General features: G+C 50.5%; 1 protein-coding gene across 1 annotated transcript in view; it reads left to right on the top strand.

The window, feature by feature from the left end:
* Slit3 (slit guidance ligand 3) overlaps positions 1-20402 on the top strand; it is a 562044-nt gene that overhangs the window by 501366 nt on the left and 40276 nt on the right. Inside the window, exons 20-26 of the mRNA XM_077797769.1 lie at positions 308-440; positions 6547-6615; positions 8505-8576; positions 9083-9154; positions 15630-15701; positions 17447-17610; positions 20150-20274. Of these exons, the coding sequence (XP_077653895.1) occupies positions 308-440; positions 6547-6615; positions 8505-8576; positions 9083-9154; positions 15630-15701; positions 17447-17610; positions 20150-20274 (707 nt within the window). The remainder of the gene's footprint in view (positions 1-307; positions 441-6546; positions 6616-8504; positions 8577-9082; positions 9155-15629; positions 15702-17446; positions 17611-20149; positions 20275-20402) is intronic.

The raw sequence follows: 20402 nt of genomic DNA, 5'->3' as shown, positions 1-20402 counted from the left end.
GGCCCTGATCTGGTTTGCAGGGGCCTCTTTCTGTTCCTCTGTGCGGAAGCCTCACCGAACCTCCTTAATAGGCTTTAAGTCAAATTCAGTGAAGGGCAGGAACCCTCCGTGCCCCCAGGTGTATGTCCTTCCCCCTCCAACCAGGGTGAGGCCAGCAGCTGCTTCCAGCCTGGCTCTGGCCCAGAGTTGGAGCAGGCTCTGCCTGGCCTTTGCTAACAGCTGGGTGGCACCTGCCCCTGGCCTTGCTCACCTGCGCCCCCTAGTGGACGCCATGTCCCGCCACGCTCACCTCTGGGGCTCTCCACAGGCAACGACGAGAGCAGCTGCCCGCTGAGCCCTCGCTGCCCAGAGCAGTGCACCTGCCTGGAGACCGTGGTGCGCTGCAGCAACAAGGGGCTCCGCGTGCTCCCCAAAGGCATGCCCAAGGAAGTGACCGAGCTGTAAGTAGCCCCATGCCAGCATCCTTCACACTGCACCCAGCCTCTCAAGCCAGACACCAGCCAGATGCCCTGGAAGGCATTTCAGAAAGACGGCAGGGAAACCTTGCCAAGGTGATCGACGTGGGCTTTGACGGGAATCAGGAAGCCCAGCTCCCCAGGGCCTCTGCCTGGCAGGGGAGGAGCATCTGACTCCCCTCTCCCCAAAGATGCTCCAGAGCACAAGATGGAGGGGTCGTTAAGGGCCTGTGCTGGGAGCCCTGCAAACTGGGCAGGGACTGATGGAAGCTGGCAGTGCCCACGTGCTGCTCAGTCTGGTACTTGATGCTCTTCCCCGACACAGGCCTGCTCCCTCCCCAGGCCAGCTTAGCTGTCCCCCCAGACTCAGCAACATGGCCACTCCTCTAGGAAGAGTCTCCCTCCTGCCCCGCCCAGGGCCTGCCTTGGGACCTGAGTGTCCCAGGCCCCTGGGCGACAGGCAGATCCCTGCAGGCAGGTTGTGGCTCCTGGCACTCCCTGGTGCTGGGGGAGGCTGGAACCAGGCTGCCAGCTCAAGGGGAGAAAGGGGGTGTGACAGCAGCACTGTGGAGTCCAGGCCAGTCCTGCCTTTGGGAGGGGCCGTGCCCGCCGTGCCCAGGGTGTCCACTTCAGGAGATGTATGCAGTATTTGTCTTCTGTGCTGGTTGAATCCTTTCTTATGATCATATCACCACTGAGCAGCAGAGTGCAGACTTCAACCCAGGTCTGTCTGACCTGACACCCAGTCACTAACCCCCTATCTCGGTGGCAGAGGCCCAGGTGCCTTTGAGTGCTACCTGCAGCCCTGGCTTGTTGGAGATTGGCAGGCGACACCATGAGTCCTCTCAGAACTGCTGCCTGCCGCCAAGCAGAGAGAGCCCAGCTCAAGATGCCTGGCACCATGGTCAAGGTGCCATTGGATCCTGGCTGGGCCCACCCCAACAGCTGGGCCTTCTCCAGCCATGGCAGCTGCTGCCCAAAAAGGGCCTGCTGTGCCCAGGTGCTAAGCAGCTCCCCAGAGCACTGAAGAGAGTCACCACCCAGCACTGATGGCGTCCTTGTCTTTCTCTGGCCCAGGGAGAGAGAAATGAGTCTCGAGCCAGCTGGATGGGTTGATCCCATCTTTGGCATAGGCCCTGCTCCAGAGGAGACCTCAGCAGATGGCATCAGTAGAGGATTCCCCTTGGTGCCACTGGGCCATGGGAGGGGCTCTAGGAGGCCCCCCACTGCCCCTTCAAGTGTTTACTGGGCTTATCACACCTGGGAACTGAAGCTCAGCACAGAGTGACAGCGAGTCCCTGTCTCCGAAATCAAGTGGGGGTGAAATAAGAAGACCAGTAAACAGGGGAGGAAGGAAGGAGGAAGGAAGGGAGGGAGGAAGGGAGAGAGGGAGAGAGGGAGGGAGGGGGCATTTCATCAAAATAGAGGAAAGATCAGTAGAGAAGGGGATTGAGGGGGAGGAAGAAGGGACAGGGAAAGAGAGGAACCGTGCAAAGATTCTGGCCACACTTTTCCTAAGTGTGTGTGGGGGTGGGGGTGGCATGGTGGGTCATGGCATTGGGTGTGTCCACAGGACAGGAATTAAAAAAAAAAAAGATGAGTGGATTCAGGGAGGGAAGCAGGAGCAGGCAGGGAGTGCTGGGGAATGAATTGGAGCTTCGTGGTTACATCAGGGTGTCCTGGTGTCCTAGATCATTAAAAAGAATTGTTTTAAAAAGGCAGAGGCAGCGAACCAGCAGAGCAGACATCTCATATAGGAAGAGGACCAGCGCTCCCAGGAAAATAACCAGGGAGCAAGGACCAGGAGACCCTCAGAGTGGAAGGATCTTGTACTCAAGAAACCCAGAGGCTGGGCTGGTGGCTCAGCGGTAGAGTGCTTGCCTACCATGTGTGAGGCCCTGGGTTCAATCCTCAGCACCACGTAAAATAAGTAAATAAGATAGAGTATTGCGTCCACCTGCAACTAAAAAAAGAAAAGAAAAAAAGAAAGAACCCAGAAGGCCACCAGCTGTGACCACTACAGGAGGAAAGGGGACAGGTGTGTGGAGCAGTTGAAGCAAGTTCTGTGGCCACAGCGAAGGCCGAGTCTGCAGCCCCAGGGAAAAGCAGGAGCCAGGGAAGAATGCTAATCAGGACAGTGGAAAGAACAGTTCTCCTTTAGAAATATCATTCTGGAAGAATAGGGAATGCACAACCAGTGGTCAGAATCCTCCTTTGATCTTCCTATGTATTGTTGGATGGCGATGTGGGTGTGTAAATGTGTGTGTGTGTACGTGTATGTGTATATATTCAAAGTTTCTCTCAGGCCCTGCTCTAAAGTCTATCCATTTAATCTTTATAATCACATCAAGTTAGTAATGATTATAAGCCCCATTTTACATCTAGGAAGTGCAAGGTTAAGTACCTTGCTCAAGGTCACACAGCTGTAGATAGCCAGGTTGTGAGCCTAGGAAGCCTGACTACTGAGCTGCTCCGCATGGCTCAGAGCCAGGAGTAGAGTCTCCTGGAGGTGGCTTGCCTCCTCTGTCCCACCCAGCTGGTCCCAGAGTTCTTTGTGCATGTCTGTTGGTTGTGCGAGGCTTGGACGGCCATGGCAGTGTTCATTCCAGGATCTGTGTGAACTTTCATGCGAGGCCGATGTCCCCTCCCATGCTTGCTCTGGGCTGAGACCAAGCATTTAAATGCAGGTCAGTGCAAAGGTGGACCCACTCGAAACGCTTGGCAGCTCTAAGGCTGGCGGGGCAGGAGGGCACTCTTCTGAAATGGGCCCTCCGGGGACCCAGGCTGGAGCCACAGGCAACACTGGAGTTCAGAGTCACCATCAAGGGCTTCCTTCAAAGAGAGCTTCCCACACACCACAGCTGCGTTTCTGAAGGGAGGCCTTTTGATTCCGCATCTTCTAAGCCCGATGCCAGGTCCACTGGGGACGTTCTGTGCTGCAGCAGCCCCTGTTCGGCTCAGCAGTGCCAAGGGCAGCTCCACCTGGGGAGCCCGGGGCTGCCACTGTCCCCAGTGCCTCGCGTTGCCAGGCAGCGGTGGCATGCGGTGGGGGTGACACCGACGTGTTCTGCCAAAGCTCATCACAGAATCACACTGGAGACGTCACCGTGGGGTGAAATGCTGTGAAGAAAATACACCCAGAGCTCTGGGGCCCTGCGATGCCACCCGTGCTTGGGGAGCTGAGATCCGAGCATCGTAAGAGGTGGGGCGAGGAGGGAGAGGAGGGACTCGGCAGGCCAAGACGACCCCACCAAAAGGCTCCGGTGCTCCAGGAAGCGCAAGACCAGAAGTCAAGGGGGAGCCTGGCAGGAGATGAACCTGAGATGACCTGGCCCCGATGTCAGTTTCTTGTGTGGACTTGGCAAGACAGTAGTCAAGCACCCAGTCTAGATGTTGTGAATGTATTTTGCAGATGCAGTTAACACCCACAATCAGTAGAATTCTTGGGTAATGGGGATCACAGTCCCAAACATTAAGGAGGGTCTCCCCTAATCAGTTGAGGGTGCTAACAACAGAAACCCTGAGGTTTCTCAGAGAAAAGGAGTTTTTTTCTCAGAATTTCTGAAAGCTATAGAAATCCTGTTTGGGTTTCCAGTCCACCCCCAGGCTGCAGTGTAGATTCCAAACCTGGCAGTCCCACCATTATCATGAGCCAGTTCTTCAGATACACCCACATTCTCCCCACCCCCCATAGATAGGTAATAGTCAAAAGACAAAGTCACAACAAATTTAGTTTAAAGATCTTAATTGGCTTATTTTGGGGTCCAATGAGCTGAGTGGATGGGTTGGCTTTATAGACAGAGAAGGGTTGAAAAATGCAGAAACTAAGACCAAAAAGAGGGCTGGTCCCAGGGGCCCAGGGCATCTGCCGAACCCCAGCCCTTGCAGGCGGAGGAGGGGGATAACTGGAGCCTGAGAGTTCAAGACCACATGGTAACTTCAGGGAGACCCCCACCCACCACAAACATTTTTTTAAAAAAAGGACTGGTCACCTCAAGTTACTCTCCTTATAAGGCGGGGACAGGGAGACAGAGCGATAGAAAAGTCACTGATGGGTTAACATCAGGTTACTTCAGGTCACTTGTTTTGCATGAGGATTACAGCAGAGGGGACTTCGGGGTTGTGCCTGTTGACAACTGGCCTGTTTGGGAAGTTCGGCCATTAGTCTCCTCTTGTCTTATTTGTACTGGTTTCTTGCAAGGGCAGATAAACAGCTGGTGTTGGCTTGGTGATGGTGCCCTTTAGCATGGGCTTTTACTCTACCTATCAGAGCCTCCTGCCAGAGTACATTCCTAAACCACGAGCTCCTGTACTTTTTATTTAAACATAGATCTCCATTTGGTTCCATTTCTCTGGAGAACCCTAATACTGGAGAGACCACAACGGCCTTGTCAGATGTGGGCAGGAGTGGGCTGGCCCTTCTCTAACACGCAGCGGGAGCCTCCAAGGGCTCCAGGCAGGGAAGAGGCTACATTGGCACAGCACCAGTCAGAGAGAGACCCCCACGGCTCCAGAAGCAGCTCTGACTCGTTGCTGGCCCCCAGGGTCGTGAACCTCCCCGTTCCCTGAAAGATGATGTCGTCATCCCAGAATCCTATGGTCACTTGCACTTTCATTTGGCCCTTCAGAAAATGCAAGCATTTGCAGAGCATGGCCGTCCTGCATGTGTGTCAGGGCCAAGCACCAGGCTTCCCTTCAGACCACCATGTGTTGTGTTTTTAATCCAGGGTCCTATGAACAGCCCTTCTACGCATGCGTGCATTCAACAAGTGGGTGAGCCTATACTGTGGACTGGAGGATACAGCAGGAAACCAAACTGGCCCTCTCCCTGCCCTTGTGGAGGACATGCTCCACCACCCAGAGCATGCCTTCCAGCAGGGCTGAGACAGAACTAGCACAGGCATCATCCCCCATAGCCAGGCTGCAGAACGAAATTGCAAGACCACTAGGTTGGCCTACCAGACCTGCTCTGATCTTGTGGGTGGATTTCCCTCCATGCAAAGCTCTCTCAGGGTCCCCTCTCCCAATAGTCAACCCCCAGTCACTGACATTCATCTGCCCAGCACCCATCCCAAGCTCCAGCAGGGGAAAGCCATGCTCTATGTTGTGCGAGTCCAGTGCTTCTCAAAATTAACACTGTTGTCAGTCACCTGGGATCTTGCTGGGAAATCAGATTCCGATCCAGCAGGTCTGGGGTTAAGTTTGAAAAAATCCTCATTTCTAACAAGCTCCTTGGCAGTGAATGAGCTAGTCCATGCCCCTTGTGAGGGTGGGAGTAACCTCAGTAGGTAGCATTGCCTTGTAATTCAGGACCACATAACTGCAAAGAGACCTCCCTCTTTCTCTTAAGCCTCACTCAAGCCCCCAGAGGTTGCTTGTCCTGATGGAGCAAGTCAGTGCAGGGCTCCGGAGTCCAGGTGGGGTGGGGTGCAGCCTTTGCATCTGTTGTGTGCATCCTCCTCCTGCAACCCTGTCCGGTCCTGCCATGTGGTCTGCCTACTGGGAACCATACCACAGTGTTCCAGGTAACAGGGATGTGCCCCTTCTCTCCTCAGTTTTCAAATACTCAACATCAAATTAGAATTTTTGAAACAAATTGTGGCTCGGCTCTCCCACCACACTCCAGAAGCCAGAACAGAATTGGTAAGAGGATAGTCAGAGAGAGGCGGGTTCAAGTCTACCTCAACTGCTTGCTTGCTGTGTGACCTTGAACGTCTCCGAACTTCTTCCTCAACTGTGAACTCCTGCCATGCAGGATACTTCGAGGGCTGAGCATCCAATGGATGCTTTATTTATTAAACAAATATTTATTGAATACCCATCATGTATCCATTGTGTAAAGAGCCTTGGGGATTCAGTGGTGGGCGATTTGGGCCAGGCCCTGCCTTCATGAAACTTACCAACTCAGTGGAGGAAGACATCGATGACTGAGTAATCACACAAATAAGCATTAAGTGACAAGTGTGGTGTCTGCTTCGGAGGCATTGGGAGGAAGCAGAGAGAGAGAAGGGACTCAGCACAGCCTCTCTGAGAGAGTGGCCACCATGCACTGTCCCTTCCCAGGTGTTGTCACTCTGTTCCTCTCTTTCAGGTACCTGGAAGGAAACCACTTAACAGCTGTGCCCAGAGAGCTGTCCGCCCTCCGACACCTGACGCTTATGTAAGGAGCTGCCTCGGGGGACCCTTGTTTCCAGGGGTAGCTCGGGAGCTGGCTGGAGGGTGGGGAGAGCGGGCAGGTTGACGCAGCATCCCCAGCCTTCCTCCCTGGAGGAGGAGCAGCCTGATCCCCCAAGACCGACCAGGGGGTACTGAAGAAACACAGGGCCTGGCTTCACGGGCCGTCTCAGCCACCCTCCTGCTTGGCTTGGGGAAGTGACAAGGCCGAGTAGAATTCCTGGGCCTCAGTCTCCAGCCTCTCTCCCAGGTGGAGCCGCGCTGAGGTTTGCCCAGAGCTTGAACCAGCATCTCCCCTTCCTCTTCCTTTAGTTCCCCAGGAGGTGCCCTCAGCCTGGGAGCCATCAGGGACCCTGCTGGTTCCAAGTCTTCCATGGCAGGATCCCAAGCCCAGGAAAAGCCCAGGGAGCCAGGCCCCTCGGCTTGGTCCTCAGAGCTCCACACCTTGCCCAGTGGGGCCAGATGGGCTCAGAGTAATCCTGTGGGCAAGTGTAATTGAGGGGTTCCAGAGCCACTCAGGAGAGCTGGGCAGCAGTGCAGGGGCCAATCAGGGTTCTTCCAGAAAGAAAACACCAACCCTGGGAAAGAGAGGCCACTGTCATCGGCCTGGATTCCTGGGTCCCCCTCACAGTAGCATCTAGACGAGGCGCTCTCAGCCTGGGGACTCTAGATGCAGGAGGCCAGGTCATTCACTGCTGTGGGCAGCTGCCGTGGACATTGTAGGTGTGTCACAGCCCCCTCCCCTCCTGCCTTTTTTCCTCTGGCCTCTCCTAGGTGCCAGTAACATTTCCCCAGTGGTGTTAACCAAAATTGTCTGCAGACACTGCCACGTATCACGGGGAGAGCAAAAGGGTCCCCAGCTGAGAACCACTGCTCAATAGCAATGGTTGTGAACTTGAGGTTGGAGGGACCCCCTGAGTAGTAGTAGTTGTCATTGTTGTTTAGTACTGATGCTCAGGCCCACCCTGGAGCACTTAATCAGCATATCTGCACAGACATCCCCGGCATCAGAGGATCTAAAAGCCCTACAGATCATCTAATGAGCAGCTCATGTGGCTACTGCTCTGGGTATTTATCCCCCAGGAGAAGCTGGAGGTTGTAGTTGGCAGAGAAGGAAACTCACATGACTTCATTTCTCCTAAGAGAGAAGCTGATACCATGGAGTGAATGAATGCTAGGAGGGAGGGAGGGTGAAGACACTGTGGAAACAAGGATGGATCAAGGAAAAACTCTTCTAGACAAGAAGAGACTGTTACCACGTGTGTTAGGTTTTGTTGGTAGAAGGAAATGGATGGGTAGACTTGAAATTGAATGACTGACTAGCTGAAGGAAGGAAGGAAGGAAGGAAGGAAGGAAGGAAGGAAGGAAGGAAGGAAGGAAGGAAGGAAGGGAGGAAGGAAGGAAGGGAGGGAAGGAGGAACAAAGCTGCTTCAATATAAATGAACAATTGTGAGATGAATGACTGGGATGGGGGGTGGGTCGGTGGGTGGATGTATGGACTGAGGAGAGGGCGAATAGATAAACAGGAGAGTGGGCAAGTGGGTAGAGGGTGAGTGAAGGAATGGAGGATGGATGGATGGATGGATGGATGGATGAGAGTGTGGGTAGGTGGTGAGTGGATGGATGGATGGGCGGATGGAGTGAATGGTAGGTGAATGAGTGGGTGGGTAGGTGTATGGACAGATGAATGGGGAAGTGGGTAGTTGAGCAGGTAGGTGGATAAATAAGTGGGTAGATGATAGGTGGATGAGTGAGCTGGTGGGTGCGTGGTTAGGTAGATGGGCGGATCGACGGATGGATGAAATGCATCCATGGGGATGGCCTCCATCAGAAGCAACCAACAGTAAACATGACCCTCTGTTTGACTTTTCCTAGTGACCTAAGCAACAACAGCATCGGCATGCTGACCAATTACACCTTCAGTAACATGTCTCACCTCTCTACTCTGTGAGTACTGTCTCCTCCCTCGCTAACTAGCTCAGGGGTCTTGCAGTAGTGGGCATCTCTCTCCTCTTTCCCCTGGGTCCCAGGTTCTCTGCTCCTCCCATCCTCAGGGCTGAGGCAGTCCCTGCAAAAGGTAGACCTTAGTCAATGACAGGAAAATAATGTAGGTTGGAACTTTCCGTCTGGGCAGACAGAGGCGCTGGAGCCTGGTGATTCCAAGGATGGCTCCAGTAGAATGTCTTCTCTGATGGGGGAATTTCCTGTCCCAGGGGAAGACAGTGCGGGTGGAGGGCTGAGGATAAACTGGTTGGGGAGCCAGGCTGCTCTGGAGCCCATAAGGAGCCTGGAGAGCCAGGGCTGTCCCTGGGGCGACCGCTGGGGTGCTTTGGTCAATATATTCAAACTGGGATATTGAAGGAACAGTTCGCTTTGACTGTGCACCACATCAGCAGTCCTCAGCAAATAGCAGAGAGTAGACCACCCAACAGCTCCTATCTCCCTTTCCCCAGGATCCTGAGCTACAACCGGCTGAGGTGCATCCCCGTCCACGCCTTCAACGGGCTGAGGTCTCTCCGCGTGCTGTGAGTGCGGGGCCAGTGTGGGCTTTTAGGGCGGGCACTGTGGGAAGCATGCCACACTCCCTGCCCCAGGCTCCCTGCTGCACGGCCACATCCCCACCCAGGACCCGTATTGGCTTAATGGGGTGGAGAAAGTGAGAGTCACCCATTCCTGGGGTCCAAGCCCACTGGCATGTGTGGACCTTGAGCAAATCACCTGACCTCTTTGAGTCTCACTTCTTTGTGTGTAGAACGGGATCAATGGCACCTTCGTTGCAGAAACTATAATGTGCAGTTGAACTCTGCCCTGGAGCACTGAGCACTGTAGGGGACTTGAGCCCCCTCTAATGACCAGCCTGTCCACAGGTGTTCCTCTGCCTCCAGAACCATCACCCTCTGAAGGGGAACAAAATTCACACACCAGAGATCACAAGATGGGAGGCGGGGGCCCTGCTTCCATTCAGACAGCTGGCTCTTGGGGTATCTTGCTTCAAAAAACAAAGTTTGGAAAAACTACCAACTTTTCAGTATAAGATTTCTCACACAAACTCTAACTTCCACTTTCTTTTGGAAAATTGAGACTCCTGGTCACACCAGGGCCCTGCCTCTGCATTCTACACTTTGGGCAACATTGGGCAGTCTGCAGCCAACACACCTGCCCCACACTTTCCACCCACCTGGCCCTAGAGGGGGATGGGAGCCCATCTGAGGCAGACGAGCTCCGCACAAAGGCTGGATGGCCATGGAGCTGCCCCCTGCTTCCCAGCTCGGCTGTCCAGCCCTTGCTGTGTTTTCTCATCCATAAAATCAGACAATTGTGGGAACTGCCACACAGGTCTTCAGAGGACTTAATGAGATACCGTACGTAGCACTTAGCCCAGCCCCAGCCTCTGTAAACACTTGATAAATATTCATTTGTTATTACTGTTCTCCCAGAGTTAGAAGAGGAAGGCTGCACCCTCCGCTACCCCAGCCCCACAGGCCCACTGTCACCTGGTTTGTGCATATTTCCATTCTGCACTTGATTGAAAGGCAGATGCTACAAATTGATCCTTTGAATGTCACCCTTGAATGGTGTCCTCATGAGCTGCCACAGTGCCGAGCTTGAGAGGATGGTGCCCAGATCGTAGATGGGGAAACTGAGGCCCGATCGGGGAAGCCTCTGGCCAAAGCCCAGCACTGAGGCATTTGAGAGTCCAGCCTCCTCCCTGGGAGCCCCAGGGCTCTTCACAGGGCCCATGAACAGCACCCAACTAGCTGCCCTTTCCAGCGGCTCAGGCTGATGTGATTTATTGAGGCCCACGAAACACCCGTGTCAGCGACAACTCCCTCCACATGTCATCTGCACTGTTATTAAAAATCAATTCTCTGGGGGCAAAGAAGTGCCTGCTGTGACGGTGAGCAATCTGTTATTGTCACTTATTTATCATCTACCTGCCCTGGGGAGCTGGGGAATGGAAACATCAGCAGGGCTTTTTCCCTCTTCCCTCGCTGGACATGGCAGGACGCTGGTGTGTCTCTCTGGCCAGGACAGAAGCTCCACCTTCCACCTCCCGCTGACCTCTGCGATCCCAGGCCACTGTCTGCCATTGCAGTCCACCAGTTCTGTGCTTGGCTTTGCTCCCAGGGGGCGGGACCTGCCCATTTTAAAGGGAGCCATGGACACATGTTCGTAATTAGAGTGGTTCTGGTTGGGACAACCCAGGGAAAGAGAGAGGAGACAGCATTTGCCTGTCCATCTGTCTGTTGGGGGGAGGGGGAGCAGTGAGCATTACCAACCCGCCCAGGGGTTCCCTCTAACCAGCAGGGCTACTGTCATTAGCTCATCAGAAATCCCCAACAACGTACAATGTGTTGGTGCTTGCTTCTTGAATTAAGATTTAGCATCATCGTTTTAGAATTGCGAGATCTCCGGAATAAAAAGAGCCCCCCAATCCAACCATGCACCTCAGTGGGGAGCAACCATTTTCTGCATAAGGACCAATTCAGGGAAAATAAAAATGTTTATGAGCTATATTTTTTATATTTGTATCGTTTTCCCCAGTAATCACACACATAGGAATTTATGTTAAAGAATAATCCAACATGAGGGAAAAGTTCTATGCATTATGATCTTGGTTGCACTGTTATTTTTAAAGTAAATTTTGAATATTACCCATAGGGGTCACAGTGGGGAAATGTTTAAAGAAATTGTGATACAACCAGCCAATGAAGTGCAGTTAATTAAAGAGGTAGAGATGAAATCCGATTGCAGTGTGGGAAGGGGTTAGCACAGCATTTACATGGAAAAAGAACCCTAACCTAATTATAACTTGTGAATATTGATACCTATGAAGAAAAACTGAAGGGAAACAATTTTTTTAAAAAATCATTGATCACTAGCTGGTAATATAAAGTCATTTCTGTAAGAAGTGAGGCTCAGTTAAAAATGAATGAAGTCAGTAACATTTACAATTTACGCAGTTTGGGAAAAGACAGGGTTTTCAAAATCGGGAATTTAACTATCTACAACTGTGTTCGAGCATCTCATATTCTCTCCTTATTTCTGTGGCATCTCATTATTTTGATTAAACTGTCAAAAGTTATCAGAGCCTCAGGGTCGCTTGATGTCTGGCATGAGGAGCAGGATGAACATCAAAGGCCGAGAGAGCAGTAAGAGGCCTGGCGGGTGGGGGTGGGGGTGTAAATACATTTCAAAGAACGCACCAGGAAGGTGACCGTGACCGGAAGGTGACCATGACCGGAGCCCTAAGTATGAACCTCACAGGCTTTTCTCCATCACTCCTAATCTAAAATTAGCTAGAAGAAAAGATTCTTTTCATTGTTGTTCTTATAGTTATACTTGATATTAGAACGTGTTTGGACATCTTACGTATATATGAAGTATAACTTCTCATTCCTCTGGTTGTGGGCGTTTTAGTTCTTCTTGGGGGATCTTTGCCCCACGCTGAGTCACATGCCTTGTGCGTGTGTGGTCCCTAGTGTTGGTCCCCCTCCCCAGCCACAGCAGGGCCACCTGGAGTCAGTTAGCACCCGGAAGTCTGCAGCAGCCTGTGCTCCTGAGGGCGCCCGTGGGACATCATTTGTCATCCTAGATTTATCTCCTGGTCCCTGGAGTAAGACGGCGCCGTTCACTCCCATGCTGCTCTGTGGACTGCAGGAACCCCCACGGCAGCTCTGGAGAGGGCCCACTGGCTTTTTGCTTGATTGCCTTCTGGATAAAGTGCCCACCCCCTTACCAGGCAACAGCATTTCACTTTTGGCCAGCTGTGGAACATCAGGAAATGCCCTCCTCCTAGGGGAGAGGAAGTGGGGGGTGCTGTTTTGGGGGGCTAGTAAGTGAATTTTAAGGGAGAGAGTGAGCCCATAGAATAGACAGAGGCCTGCGGCAAAGTCCCTCTGGGGTCTTGGAATGGTGACAGATTTTCAGTCTCCCCCTCTGTGATAGAACTCTAATCTTCCAGGACCTATGAAATGTAGGAATACGGAGATGATTTTGTTTCTGTTTGAGGGATATGGTCTTTAGATCAATAGGGGAATCTCAGGGAAAGTCCCTTCCTGTGCCTCAGGAAAGAAAGGATCAAGAGAAAGTAGGGGTGACCAGGGGCATGTCAGCAAGAACTGGAGACTGCTCCTCAGGTCCAGCATGTCAGAGCACCATATTTTGGGGTATCCATTTCAGGGTCCCTGCACCCCACTGAGGTCATGCTAAACTTCTAACCGCACTCACTGTGACTCTGACTGACCAGACCCAATGGTGGCAGGAGCGCAAAGCTCTTAAAGTGAGAGCTGGGGAAGGTGATTCCCAATGGACTAGAGCCGCTACAGAAAAGAGGGGTCGGTGCTGAGCAACCTGCACCCACAAAGGACATCTACCATTACAGGTAGATTCCAAAACTGCCTTCATTTTAGAGATGAGAAAACTGAGCACCAAAAGTCAGAACGAGAGGAAGGACTCAAACCCAGGCCACCTCAAACCCACGCCGCCTGACTCAGAGCCTAACCTCTTAACCCCTGAGAGTGGCCTCACCTGCTCAGAAGAGAATCCACTGACTCCAGCCCACATTTAGGACGAGGACAGGTCCTGCCACTATCAGACAAACTGTGAACATCCAAGGATCCAGACAGCAAGGTTCCAAGAGCCCAGCACTGACACGGGTGGTTAGGTCCTGATGTTGCACTACCAATGCCACCGTGTGCATCCCAGTGTGCCTTTACATCCCCTAGTAGTCAGGAGGGGAGCAAAGATGAGCCATCGGGGGTTCTGAGAGGGGCTGGCCAGCCTCTGTTCCTGCAGGTGTCAGGGAGAGGAAGGCGGAGGCACCCAGTGCTTCCTGGCAAGCGCGTCACCCACCTCTCCAGCACCTTTTATGATGGGGTCTGACGTGCCAGAGACCGTCTTTGGGGGCCAATCTGGGAGTGAGAACTTGAGGTGGAGGCAGGTTTCTTTAGAGTTGTCCCAGTAAAATGCAGCCCATTTCTCCGTAGGTACGGAGATCTCAGTGGCCCCCCTCACAGTAAGTGGGTGTGTGGCTTGTGGGTGTCACCATGCTCAAACTGCCTTTAGGTTATCTGGTAGTTTTAAAGGGAGCTTCATGCCTCTAGGGGCCCAGGCCCCTTCCAGAACGATTAGCAACGGGGCTGAGTGCATTTGCAAAACAGCAAGGCACAGTGAAGCCATCCAAGTCAATAGCTGGCAGGCGCTGGGGTTCGTAATCAAGCTCATGGATTAGAGATGAAATGACACCGTGAGTGTGTTCAGAAGTGCCCGGGCTGCTTCTCACCCACAGAGGTGAGAAGCTGCAGGAGCACCCTTCAGAGGACTGTTGGCTATCTCCTGACCGACGTACTGCCTCCCCACCCCATCCCACCCCAGAGAGTCTGACCTGGAACTGTAGGGGAAGGAGTTGGCCATGGTGAGGATGTCAACCGAGCACAACTCTGAGGAGGAGGAGGAGAGCAGGGCCAGGAGACGTGGCTCCAGCCCATGCTTAGTATGTGCACAGCCTGGTTTTGATGTCCAGTGCCAAAAGGAAAAGAGAGGAGATTTGGGAAGAAGAGGAGGGAAATGAACCCCTTGCCCTGATGTAATAGGGGGAAGTTCTCTGAACCTTCGCCCTTGAAGGGTCCCTGGACCAACAGCAGCTGCACATCAGGGAACGTGTCAGAAATGTAGGACCTCAGGTCCACCCAGACCCACAGAATCTGTGTCTCTGCCAATGAGGCTCAGAGATCTGTGTATTTTCTAGCATCAATGCTCTTGCAGTGTGAGGTCAATGCTCACCCCATGGGAGATCCCCTGTTCTATATTAAACATAATTAAGTTACCATCTCGGTTTCAGTTGAAGACCCAGGGCAGTCTAACTTCAGTGGAAAGCAAAACAAAAGAGCGGTTCCATGAGTTACTGCTTACATTTGTGCAGTCAGTGCTAACCTTGTCTCTATTTTGCTAGGACTCCTGCCTGTGCTCAAGTTGTTAGTCCTTCCCTTAACAGTGCATTATCACCAGCACACCTAATGGGGCCATCAGTCAGTAAAGAAGCCTCTGAGTCTGTAGGACTTAGCACCTTGTATTTCATAGACCAGACCCCAAAGTGAGTCATCGGTTTAGGGTTTTTTTTTTTAATGTTGCTAATGATAAATGTTTAATTAGGCTTTTTTTTTAAATGTTGCTAATGATAAATTTTTCGGTAGGGTATATAATCCTGAATTGTAGATTGGCTCTTGTTCCTGGAGCACAGAACAGTTTCATTCCACTTTTCATGGATCTGTCCTCCAGGCACTGGCAGAGGCTCAGTATCCACCACTTTGCAAAAGAGAATAGCTCACACCACCTACACTCCCAAGAGTGGCTGCAGATACCCAACAGGTTGCCCGGCCCTCTGAACTTGCTGCCAGAAGATGCCTTCAGATGTGCCAAGTGCCAGGCTCATGTATGTGTGTCTGGAGTGCTAGGCTTTCTCTGCATGGATTAACACCTATACTGCTACCTCTGTGGCAAATCTCATTTATTTCATTCCCATTTTACAGCAGGAAAGGGAGACTCAGAGAAGGTGAGCTGCTTTGCCCACAGTCACACAGCTGGAAAGTGGTAGAGTCAGGTTCTGAAGGCAAGAAACCTGGCCCCAGAATTTATGGTCTGAGGCATAGTTAAGAACATCATCTCTGAGTTTCCAAGGGCCTCTGTGCATAGATACGCCTCTCCACTTTTAAGGTGTGAAAATGGAGACCCAAAGAATAATTTACCCCATGTTCCACCTCCAAAAGGGACTGATTTCTGATTTCCTCCCAGCTCTATCCCATTGAAAAGTGCACCCTCTTCCTCCCCAAATACTCTGCCCTCCATCCCTGCTGCTGAGCTGGGCAGAGGAACAGCCATGCGACCTGCAGCAAGAGCACCAGCTGTTGCTGCTAGCGGTGACACTCTGGGAACTACTGACAGGTGGCTGGGTCAAACTGCCACTGAATGCAACCCTCTGACCTGTCCTTTCCATCTCAGGACCCTCCATGGCAACGACATTTCCACTGTTCCTGAAGGCTCCTTCAATGACCTGACATCCCTTTCCCACCTGTAAGTAGCCCCTTTCTCTCCAGCCTGCATTCACTGGAAACACAAGCTCATAATATGTGACATCATCACAATATCATTACAGCTAGCTTCTGGAATATATCCATTCCATACACACAGTCATCCCTCCACATCTGCAGGGGACTCGTTCCAGGAGCCCCTGCAGAGACCAAAATCTGAAGATGCTCAGGTCCCTTATATGAAATGCAGAGTATTTGCATAGAACCCATGCACATCCTCCTGCATATTTTAATGCATCTCTAGATTGCTTCTAATCCTTAATAAAGTGAAAATGCTATGTGACACGTTGTTGTCCTGTATTTGGTGAGGGAATAATGACAGGAAAACAGGATGTGTTCAGCACAGATGCGATTGTTTTCCATTATTTTTGATGCACACTTGGTTGAATCTGCAGATGTGGAACCCGAGGATTCGGAAGGCTGACTAATTTATTTTCTGACAACGTATCCATACTGTCTACGTTGTCTTTTTCTTTGCTGCCAATGCCTTCAAAGGCATCATCGATTCTGTAAACAATGTAAGAAGAACTGCCAGAAAATGTTTACTATATGCTAAACACTTTGGATGAATTATCTAACTCATTTCTTATCATGGAGGCGATTTTATCCCTTTCTACATGATACAATTGAAACTTAGAGGGTTTAAAGAATTTGTCCAGGAGTGACATGGTCAGTAAGCAGCAGAGGCTCAGCACAGCTCAAGGATTACCTGGACTGCAAAGTGCACATTCTCAACCGTCCCACATTCTGGATCAGGTGCTCCTGTCCTATTTCACACAAGGAAACTGAGGTCCATAAACACAAAGTGGCTAGGTGGAAGTCACCTAGCAGTTCAGTGAGGCTTTGGCCTAGAATTCAACTTCCCTGACCTTCCAGGCCAGGGCTCTCTTCCCTAGATCAGGCACCTTCAGTTTTGTTGGTGTTTGGTTTTCTTACTACATTCCTCTGTCCATGAATATGTTTGAGTTCGTACTCCTTCTATATGTGTATTCGATATTTTCATATTTTGTGTGCATACACAGTTATACTAAGGTATTATGTATGCATATTTTAAAACATTTGAAGTAAAAATAGTGAAGGATGGGTTTTTGTTTTTGTTTTTGTAGTTGTAGATGGACAGAGTTGGCTTTATTTTGTTTATTTTATGTGGTGCTAAGGATAGAACCCAGTGCCTCACACATGCTAGGCAAGTGCTTTGTCACTGAACTACAGCCCCAGCCCAGATGGGATTTTTTTTAAAGTTCTAGTATTTTCTTCCTGGGACCACTTTGGAGATTTCCACACTGAACTGTGCCCTCCTCCCTGATCTTCAATCTGAGTGGTCTGAAGCTGCTTCCAAACTTCTGGGTCTCAGAAACTTCTTTGCATAATACATCTCCCAATGGGCCCTTGAGTGGGAACAGGAGCCAGATAATGATGTGGCCAGCATTCCAGAAAGCTTCTAGGGGAGCCAGGGTTGGAGTTGAGTTGAGGATACAATTTTACCAGGGTGGTGAGAGCAATGTCTCAAAAGTGGGACTGAGAACAGGTAGGCATTGGCATATGCTCAGGATTAGAAATACACTCAAGATACTACTTTGCTCCAATAGAGAAACTTCTCCACCTGTTTCCATGTCAGACACCCCAATTGACCAAAGTCAGAAAATCCTGCTTTTCCAGGCAGCCAAGGATATGGAGCCTATGGACCAGGCTGGACAGGGGGCCCTAACTTCCTGTTCTGCCTCCCAGGGCACTGGGAACCAACCCACTGCACTGTGACTGCAATCTGCGCTGGTTGTCGGAATGGGTGAAGGCAGGGTACAAGGAACCTGGCATCGCCCGCTGCAGCAGCCCCGAGCCCATGGCCGACAGACTCCTGCTCACCACCCCCACCCATCGGTTCCAGTGCAAAGGTAGGTGCTGCCCACCCATTCACTTCCCTGCCCCTTGTGGGGTGGGTTCTCTCCTCCAACAGCCCATCAGAGATGGGCATCTCAACAGATGTGACTTCTAAAATCATTACCTTATCTCTCCCATGGGCCAAACAGAGACTCAGATGCTAAAATTAATGTGGAATCACATCTCATTTTGACATTCTCCCCACCAAAGCCCTCTGCTGTCTTCCTACCACCACACCTGTGCTGGCAAGTGAACCCAGGGCATCAGGCACCTCAGCACACACTGTCACGCCACTACACTCCCAGACTCTGCTGCTGTGTTTACAGCCATCAATCCCCAGCATTCCTGGGGATTGGTTCCAGGTCCCCCACAGATATCAAAATACAAGGACACTCTCCTATATAAAATAGTATCATATCTGCACATACGCACACCTGCTGTGTCCTTCGAACCATCTCTAGATTACTTATGATACCCAATACAACGAAAATGTTATGTAGAAAGTAGTTGTATTATATTGTTTAGGGAATAATGAATCCCAAAAGAAGTCTGTTCATGTTTAGTATAGACACAATTATTTTCTGAACATTTTCTATCTGTGGTTAGTTTAATCTGGATGCAGAATCTGCAGATGTGATATGAACACAGAGAGCCGACTGTATTTCCTCACTGACTTCTTCCTGCACATATTTTTCCAGAGTTGAGAACCCTTTTAACCCGCCTATCCCCTTTAGCCTGCACTGTCCACCCACCATTATTAGCATTTTCCCACTCACTGCAGCAAATTTTGTGTACATGTGATTTTTACTGATTGTATCATTATCAGGCTAACAACTACTGAGTTCTTTATTTTTGACTGATGCTATTTTAAGCACTTTTAGCATATTATTTTAATTCTCAGTTTTCATGTATCACTTTATGTAATTCTGTAAAACTTCTATGAGATAAATATTAATATTATCTTCATTTTTAAAAAAGTGAGAAAACTAAGATTCAAAGAGGTTACTTTAACTGAACCCAGGCCTGGGCCTGCTAGGCAAGGGCTCCATTGCTGAGCTGCATCCCAGCCCCAATGACCTCTAAAGAACACACAGGTGGGATTCCAGGTCTTTCTGTTTCCAGAATGCATGCTCTTGATGTCCACGCTGGATGTAATATTCTACTGCTACTTAGCCAGCTTAAAATCTTTAGAGTGTTTTCATTTCTTTTTCTTACCATGGAGGCATAAAGTCTTTCTCTACATGAAATTATGTTCTTAGATGACATTCACAGAATGGAAATTACTGAGTCAAAGAACATGATCTTCACACATATTGCCAAAGTGATTCCAAAAAGGGTTATAACCAACTCTCAGTAGCACCCTCCTAGGGACTCTTGCATTAGGTGCTCTTATTATTTTATCTTATTTTGTAATCATAGATAATATAAAATCAAAAAACAATCATATCTCCTTTTATTTTAATTATTGTGGATTCTGAATTTTGTCTCAAAAATTTACTTTCCATTTACATTTCACATTTGTCTGTCCTTTGCTCATCTCTTAGAATCTGAAGGTTTATATACAGATAAACTTTATTGCCCTCAAAAAAAAAAAAAAAAAAAACACTGTGTCCCATCCTTCTGCTAAAAAGCTAGTGGGGGGGGGGGATGCTGACTTAAAGCTAATTTTAATTTTCCATCTCCAGCTTCCAGACATCTGATCTGACACTAAAAGATCCAAATAACCCTAGAATAGCATTTCTCCATCTTGGCTGTGCAGGTTGGAATCACCTGAGGAGCTTTAAAAATAGAAGGCTCTCAGTCAGGCCCTTCTGTTCATCCACCAGGAAGGGCCACTTCTTGGAGCTAGTCTCCACCCATGTCCAGGTTGAGGACTGTCATTTAAAGTCCTGTCATTAAGTAAGTCCTGTGTATCCAGGGCTCATGCTCAAAGCTGGCTGTAGCAGCAGGACACTGTTCCCTTTGCAAAGCTCTGCATGAGGACCATGCCCTCTTCCAGCCCCTACCGATAAAGAAAGCAGGGATAGTTGGAACTGCCATGGATGCAATTGTCCCCAAGCACAGTGCCAACACATTGCTGTGCCCGTGGGGCCATCTGTTTCTAACCTGTAAGGTTTTGCAGGGAGGACTTCCTATGTATGCCTTTGGCATATGCATCCCTCCGGAGCCTGGCACAGACTTTTCCATGGGAAGGGTGTTTGAGGGTGAAGAAGTGAGAGCCCAAATTTAGTCTGGGTCCAGGGCTCCCTGGAATATGAAGATACACAGGGGGTTTCTAATTACAGTGCCTTGTTTGCAGATTAGCACCCAAATCGGATCAGGCTAATTACAGTAATTGATTTGACTGCAGAAATGCTTCTGTCTGATGTCCCGCTGTGATTTTTCTCACTGGACAATGGTTAAATTAATGTGACTCTAGCCAGGATGGTTGTGCTGGCTGGAGAGAACCAGCTGCCCCGGGCATGGAGATGGGGAGGAATCAGAACTGAGGGAAAGGGAGGTGTGGCAGTGAGCCAGCTCAGAGCTGTCACCAACGCTGGTTTTGCTACCCAGGTCCAGTGGATATCAACATTGCGGCCAAGTGCAATGCCTGCCTCTCCAGCCCATGCAAGAACAATGGCACATGCAGTCAGGACCCTGTGGAGCAGTACCGCTGCACCTGCCCCTACAGCTACAAGGTACGACAGGTGCCCCCCCCAACCCCAGTTGCCACCATTCACACCCCAGGCTCCTCCTCTGTCTTGGAACCAGGATGGTGCACCATGCTGGCTGACCCTATCCAAAGTGTCATTTCCTAGAACTTTCC

The sequence above is a fragment of the Urocitellus parryii genome, chromosome 1 (genome assembly GCF_045843805.1).
Source record: "Urocitellus parryii isolate mUroPar1 chromosome 1, mUroPar1.hap1, whole genome shotgun sequence".
NCBI classification, from domain to species: domain Eukaryota; kingdom Metazoa; phylum Chordata; class Mammalia; order Rodentia; family Sciuridae; genus Urocitellus; species Urocitellus parryii.
This window is presented reverse-complemented; position numbering and strand designations above follow the sequence as displayed.